The sequence below is a fragment of the Cannabis sativa genome, chromosome 7 (assembly GCF_029168945.1).
Source record: "Cannabis sativa cultivar Pink pepper isolate KNU-18-1 chromosome 7, ASM2916894v1, whole genome shotgun sequence".
Taxonomy (NCBI): Eukaryota; Viridiplantae; Streptophyta; class Magnoliopsida; order Rosales; family Cannabaceae; genus Cannabis; species Cannabis sativa.
In genome coordinates, this window is record NC_083607.1 from 47,673,816 (window position 1) to 47,681,085 (window position 7,270).

The following is a 7,270-nucleotide window of genomic DNA, read 5'->3' on the forward strand; positions in this document are numbered from 1 at the left end:
TGTTATTTATATGGCTGTGTTTATAGATTATGTTGTTCGCAATTTATTGTTGGTCTTCTTATTTTACTTGTTGTTTTTATTTTGTTTTTAAGTTGTTATGTAGTTTTTTTTTAGTTGTTGAAGTATTTCACAAAAAATAACTTCACTTTTTTTCCATTTTCTTTTTCCTTTATTTTCTGTATCAAGAATTTCGTTGATTTCAATGACGGGCCTACTCAAATAGATGTTGAGGCTACTGTTCAGTCCGGTGTAAAAGCAGTTGAGATTATGGTAATGTTGCTTTTGTGTTGTTTTTTGGTTGTGTAAAGGTTGTTATTTTTTACCCATGCTCTAATTACTTTTTAATACCATATATAAACAGATGTCTTCAGATGGAATTGGTGGTGATCCTTGTAAACAGATTTCAGTTTCTGAAAATGTTGAGGTTACGGATCGTCGTCTTGTTTGTTTTGAGGTATATTTTTTTTTTGGTTATTTTTTAGTTTCTTCATACTTTTTGTGTTTAACACTGTCTATTTTCTTTCATTTTTGTGGAAAAAATATATTAGATGGGTGCAACAGGTCTCAATGTTGATTCTAACATTGAACTTGAAGATGACCCAATTCCCGTTGAAGAAACTCCTCTTGTTGACAAGAGGAAATCTAAGAAACCCATAGCGCTGACGTCTCCGTTTATGGAGTATGACTCTTCCATTTCTAGTTCTAAAGATGGTTCTGGTTATGGAGTTGTTAAGTATGTGGCTGGGTTGTGTCCTCTCGATGATAAGATTGGTGAAGATGTAGAACATAAAGACGAGAATGATTTTGACTTGTGGCTTGGTGAAGGACGCCGATCGAAGAAAGATCCGTAAGTGTTTATTTTCAGCATTTTTGTTGTGTTTTTGTATTTTTTGTTTTTTACTTTACTATTTATGTTTCATTTTTTTTTTTAATGTTAGGCATGACAAGGACAAGGTTTACTTGAAGGGTAAGGATAAGATTGTTCCCCCTTTTCGTTTTGGCGTGGAAGATGTTGCAACCAAGATGTGGTTCCACAAGCTTGCATATCCTGGCCAATGTTTAACTAATTCTGTAAGTTAATTTATTTTTTCTTTTGATTTTTTTCAAAAATTTCAGTCTATAGTTTTATTCAGGTTGTTTGTTGGTTGTTTTTTAGTTGTTGAAATATAATTCATTTTCTGATTTTCGAACATTTCTCATTTTTTATTGTTTAGCATCTGGACATCATTTTTTACTATCTACGTAAAAAAGGAAAGTATGCAAAGGAGCCAAAGGTTAAGTTCACAACCACCGATTGCTTATTCTTCAAAACCATTCATGCTTTGTATGAAAAATTTATTGCACAGAAAAAAAATCTTTCTTTGATAACTGCCCAGCATGCCATTGCTGATTATATAAGAGGTAGAAAAATGTTATGTGGTTCCCCTTGGCATTTGTGCGATCATGTTTTGTTTATCATCCATATGGAGACTGAATCACATTGGATTCTTGGTCGATTGAATATTGAGGAAAGGCGTATGTACATGTACAACTCCTTGTCGACTGCTATGAAAGATAGTGCTGCTATCAAAGCTTGTCAGCCATTTGCGGTGTTGTTGCCCCACTTTTTTACTTTGTTTGATGAGTTCAAAAAGGAAAACAAACCGGTTTGTTTAGACCCTTTCGAAGTTGTTAAGGTTGATGGTTTGCCTCAACAAACCTCGAAGTAAGTTGTTTTTATTTTTTATTTTCAAATGATTTTAAAATTTGTAATGTTATTTTCCTTTTTTAAGTTTTTCTGCTGTTGTTTTTTGGTTGTTTTGCAAAGGATCGTGGTTGTTTCGTTGCATCGTTCGCCGAATACTTTATTGATATGAAACCGATTCCTCCCATATTTGATGTTGAGAAACACCGTGATAGGCTTGCTGTGTTGTTCTATAAGTATGCTCGCATGAAAGAAGTGGATTTTATTGATAGTGAAGATGAGGCTCCTCCAAAGGGTCCAAAGAAGAATTTGTCTTAGTTATCTATTGGTTGTTGTTGGAAATACTACTTTTTTTTATTTAGCTTTTGTTTTTTCTATTACCAGATTATGTTCATAATCATAGACAAGTTGTTGTTTCTATCATGTTTTTTTCTTAATTGGAATTGGTTTTTAATTTGTTCATATTTTTGGATTTTTAATCTTTATATTTACTCTTACTCATGACAGCATACTATTAACAACCTTATTACAACCATCTGACAAACAACTAAATTGCATTTGTAATCACTTTATGTAGTTTTTTTTTCCTTCTTATTAATTTCAACCTTCTTCCACTCATTTAATTATTTAACTATAATATTTGATGTTCTTTTGTATATTAATGATAATAATACCAATTCCCTATTATCAATATCTCTCCACATAAAAAATCACAATAAAAAAATGTATGTAACAACCAATCGTAACATGCAGTATGTGTTTTCTAAATGTTTTAATATAGTTGTTTTTTGGTTGATGTGTAGTTGTTTCCACTTCTATGCTGTAATTCTTCTGCAGGTCTTTTTGTTATGTCCCTTTTGTCCACACTTGCCACACTTGTTTTGTTTCTTTATTTCCCAAGCTGCTGCCATTCTTCTTTTCCTCGGCCTTCCAGACTTGATTCTCTCCTTTGGAGGCAACACTATGATGTCTTCAAAAAATTCTGGAAGTTCCCATTCTCTTACGTTTCCAACTGGGTATACTGTTTCTTCATATGTTTGCAGCCATGCTTTTGATGTGTAGTATTGTGCACGTAGTTGTATGTGTTTATGTTCAAGTCCTTCATGACGGCGATCGCATGGTTACATGGCATTTCATCTTTTTGAAATCTATTGCATGTGCACGTCTTCTCCTTCAAGTTTACTATTCTTGTTATGTCTTCATCTATCACCTCAAACAGTTCGGTTTCTCGGTTTCACCTGCATGTTTTAAACCAACTTTAAAACAACCAAAAAACTACGCAAAAACAACTGTTTTCATTTTACTTTATGCGAACGATAATCTTAACTTACTGTTAGTCGCAATGACTGTACATAGTTCCCTATGAGTTTTTTCTCAGATGATGGTGTCAGCCTTGTTGTGCATTTTTGTGCCTCCTTTCTATTATTGTATGTCCACTCTTGCATTTGTGCCCTCAAGCACTCCATTAATGTTGTCACTGGTGTTTCCCTTGCTGCTAAATTTGCTGAGTTCAGTGCCTCAGCTATGTTTGATGTCATGGTAGAGTACCTATAATTTGGACAGTTTCAGTCATAGTTCTACTTTTGAAAAAAAACTCAAACGCAACGCAAATACAACGCTTTAAATATGTGAATATATCATTAATTTTATCCTTCTTATTAGTTTTCACCTGTTGTTTTCTGAATGATACCTTGACCATTTTTCATGGCCAATTTTCTCCAGGTACGGTCTTATGCGCTTATCCAAGTTGTCTAGCTCCCTCATATGGAATTCAAACTCCATTTCTGTGTAAGCTTTTGCAAACTCGCAAAGAATGGCACTCTGAAATGCTTTGCATTTTTCTTGAATTTTGTTTTGAGGTTCGACAAGAGGTGGAAGATGCAGTAGCCATGTGTTATTTCAGGGAACACTTTCCTAGTTGCTTTGATGATGCTTTCATGTCTGTCTGATATTAGGCATTGACATTCTCGAACCCCGAATGCTTCTTTTATTTTTTTTAAGAACCACTCCCACGATTTATCGTTCTCAGAATCAACTATGCAGTATGCTAGTGGAAAAATTTTCGATTCTGCATCTTGTGTGTTGGCAGTGAGCAACGTGCCTCCATACGCGGCCTTTAGGAATGTACCGTCTACCACGATGATTGGTTTGCAGTTTGGCCAACCTTTTATAGCAGCATTCAATGCAACAAATGCATATTTGAAACTGTCATCATCATCTTTCTCTATGTCTATTAATGTTCCTGAATTTTAATCAAACAGGATTTTGTCAAACAACATGTACGCAACGAAATAACAACGCAAAAACAAATGTTTTTTCACAAATAATTTCAAAGTAAAATTTTTAAATTTTTTTTACCTGGATTTGTTTTCTGTAGCATGTACAGGTATCTTGGCAAGAGATTGTACGACTCTTTAGCATTTCCATGTACCTGGGTTTGTGCTCGCTCTTTACTACGCCATGCTTTCATGTAATTCATCTTTATTCCGTATTTGTCTTTCATTTCTGTCTTTATGTCTCATAGTGGCTGCACTTTGTTTTCAGGTTCAAGAATTTTGGTTTTACAAAATCTGCTATCAACTTTGATGTAGCTTGTCGTTGATCTCCAAATCTTATTGTAACTGCACATGTGTGTTCTTCTTCGTAGCTCCTTATTATGAATGTTTTTGTGTTTCCATTTTTTGTAGCCTTTAAACTCCATTTGCAGTTTGTGTCCAAACACACTATGTTGTATTCTTTTGTGCAAGATTTCACTACTTTGTATTGAAATGTCTTCTTGATTGCAAAGTAGCATAGTGTACTTATCAATGTTTCTTTGTCCTTGTAAATTTGCCCCTTCTCTGTTGTTTCATGTCGTTTGTCATTGATGATAATCATTTCTGTGTTGTCCACTTCCTCTTCTTCTTCCTGGTTGTTTTCGAGTTGCTGTACCATTTCTGCAGCCACAAGCTTTGCATAGTCGGTGAAGTCGAAATCTTCATCTACTGCTGTAGTTTTTTCTCTGTTGTTTTCTGGTTATTGTATGGTTGATTCTGATGACACTCGTTCCTCGTTTCTAGGAAAAATGTATCAACTTCACCGCATCCCATCGTCTGCGTTGAGATAGTTGTTGCTTGGAAGTTGTTGCCGTGTTGTTTCGTGTTGCTGCAAGTCTTCCTGTGCTGCGTTGTTCTCATACGATTCCATGATCATATTGTTCCACACCATTGTTTGGTTAGGTGGTGCCGTGTTACTGGTTTTGTTCACACACAATGGGTACCTTGTGAAATCAACCTCCTTCGTTAATAGCTTTATGTAGAACAACAGACTTTTGTCATCCTTGATTTGTAGTGGTTGGCCTCCTTCCTTCAGTTGATATTTCAGTTGTAGTTGTGTTGATTCATGATTGCATTGGAGTTCTTCCATCATTATTCTCATTAGTTCCTCAAAAGTGCACTTGGTCGAAATTAATTCTCCACTTGATTCATAATCAACATAATTTTTGTTGTCATCCCAATGCCCATTGCTCTGCACCAATATTTGTAATGGTTCCGTTTCCTGAAATAATGTAAATTATTTACTTGGTTCAGTTTTTGTAGTTGCAAACAACTATTTTAATCTGCCAAAACAACCAATAAACAACTCTTTCCACCAATAACTTATGCATCTAACACTTTCAGCTGGCCGACTATTTATATAGGTTAAATCAACTATCAAACAACTATTTTAAACTGATCAGTAATTAATAACAATAGATTCATATTTCCCAGTTTGTAGATCCCAAACAACTATTATTCCACTGTAAAACAACTTGTAAACAACAGTTTCAGAATAAAACACTGTAGCAACTATTTATATGCCTTAATATTTATTTTCATGCAAACCGTTGTTGTTTTTTTCTCAGCTTCATCAATATTTCATTATTATTTCAATTTAATCCAGTTTTCATCAATTAATATCAAATTTCTATTCATCTACACTAAAAAATTTTTTCACGTTCATGAAAAAATTTGTTTACCTTCAATTCTCCTTCTGATTCAATCATGGGTGAGTTTCTTTGATTTCCAGCTCTCCTTCTACTCGGTTCTTCTCCTCTGATCGCGATTTCTTTGTTCAATGATTGTTGTTTTTGAGTTTTTTTTGTACATCAATGGAGGTTTCCTGGTTTTTTTTTTTTTTTCCTTTTCGTTTTTGATTTTGGATTGTCGGGATTCAGCTGGTTTCCTAGGAGTTCTACATTTTGGATTGAATTTAATTTTGCTGGTTTTGGAAGAAAAATGGTTGAGATTGGGTTGTTGGGGTTGGACGGCTGGGTCACGAAGAATGGTGCGGCTGGTCACGAAGAAGATGGAGTTTCCGTTTCTCAGCCGGTATTTTTGTAATTACCAACTTTTTAGTTTCCATTTTTGTTTATTTCCTTTTTTGGGGTCATAAATGTAAATTTCATCTATTTTTAGTCTATAATAGAAAAAATCTCTAATTCAATTCTAAATATCATAATTAAATTAATTAATTTTTTTAAAAATTAATTCATGATATTAGTGTAATTTGAATTTGAAAATAGTAAATATCTATTTTTTTTGCTTAATTATCTATCTTATTTTTAAATTTGATTATATCTTATCTTATTTTTAAATTTAAGGTCAGATTTTAAATTTTTAAATTAAATATTTTTTTTTAAATAATTTGACCTTATTTAAATTTAAAATAAGATAACTATAATCATGATATTTTAAATAGATGTAAGATATTTTGCTAACTTTTAAATTTTGTTATTTTATTTATTTAAATTAAATCACAAAATCTGAAAAAGATATTCATTTATATTTTTTAATTTTTTATTTAATTTTTATTTATAAAATAACTTTAAATTTTTTAAAAGTAGTTAGCAAATTTTGAAATGATATTTAGGTTAGTTGAAACCTAATTTTTCAAAATTGTAGGTTTAATTTTAAATATTATTTTATTATTAATTTTGAAAATATTTATATATTATTTCTAATTTTCGAAAATTAAATATTTTTTTTATTTATTTAATTATTTTTTCGAAATTTAATTATTTAAAAGTAAATAAATCCTACATCCAACTATCCAGCTAACCTTGTTGCAGGAGTATGTGTTTTAGCTTGTTTGTAAGTTTTATAAAACCTATTATTGCTTGATTGCAAATAGCCATGGTTAACTTGTTGACAGATCAAATGATCTGATTTTAACTCATGGCTCCCTTGGTCAAGTAAATAATTTGTAACAGGTAATTTTCACAATCTTCTTTCATCTGTGTATGACCTAGCAACATGATAGGATCCATTCAAATTGTATGCCTGTGTGAGCCTATATGTTTAATTTTGTTATAGATGCATATAGGTTGTTGTTGCTAAATAAAATATCATAGTTTTTGATAGATTTTATTTAGGCCCATCTAGTTTTGGGCCTATTCAATTAATAACAGTTGTTCACTTTAAGGTTAAATTCCTCTCTTTTGGGCCTTGTGTGAGAGTTGGGAGCCATAGTAGTGGGTACGACATACTGAACCCAGCCCCCCCTCACATGAACCACCCCAATTGTGAAGGCCCATTTGCCTGATTTGAATAACTGTACTAGGTTAAT

The 7,270-nt window shown here is 32.6% G+C and overlaps 2 protein-coding genes across 3 annotated transcripts; one reads left to right on the plus strand and one right to left on the minus strand.

Moving 5' to 3' along the window:
• The first annotated feature begins 74 nt into the window (after positions 1-74).
• LOC133039859 (uncharacterized) lies at positions 75-1,734 on the plus strand. Of its 2 annotated transcripts, XM_061118906.1 has the most exons (3): positions 75-270; positions 362-454; positions 549-1,734. In XM_061118906.1, the coding sequence occupies exons 1-3, from the start codon at positions 268-270 to the stop codon at positions 849-851; spliced, it is 399 nt and encodes a 132-aa protein (XP_060974889.1). In that variant the 5' UTR covers positions 75-267; the 3' UTR covers positions 852-1,734. The 2 variants fall into 2 exon arrangements, with proteins under 2 accessions (XP_060974889.1, XP_060974890.1); XM_061118907.1 differs by having other exon boundaries at positions 75-454.
• A 1,243-nt stretch (positions 1,735-2,977) lies between these two features.
• LOC133029223 (uncharacterized) lies at positions 2,978-3,478 on the minus strand. Its single transcript, XM_061101709.1, has 2 exons — positions 3,354-3,478; positions 2,978-3,232 (listed from the first exon to the last, which is right to left on the minus strand). Exons 1-2 carry the CDS (start codon positions 3,464-3,466, stop codon positions 3,007-3,009), a joined length of 339 nt encoding a protein of 112 aa, XP_060957692.1. The 5' UTR covers positions 3,467-3,478; the 3' UTR covers positions 2,978-3,006.
• Positions 3,479-7,270: the final 3,792 nt, after the last annotated feature.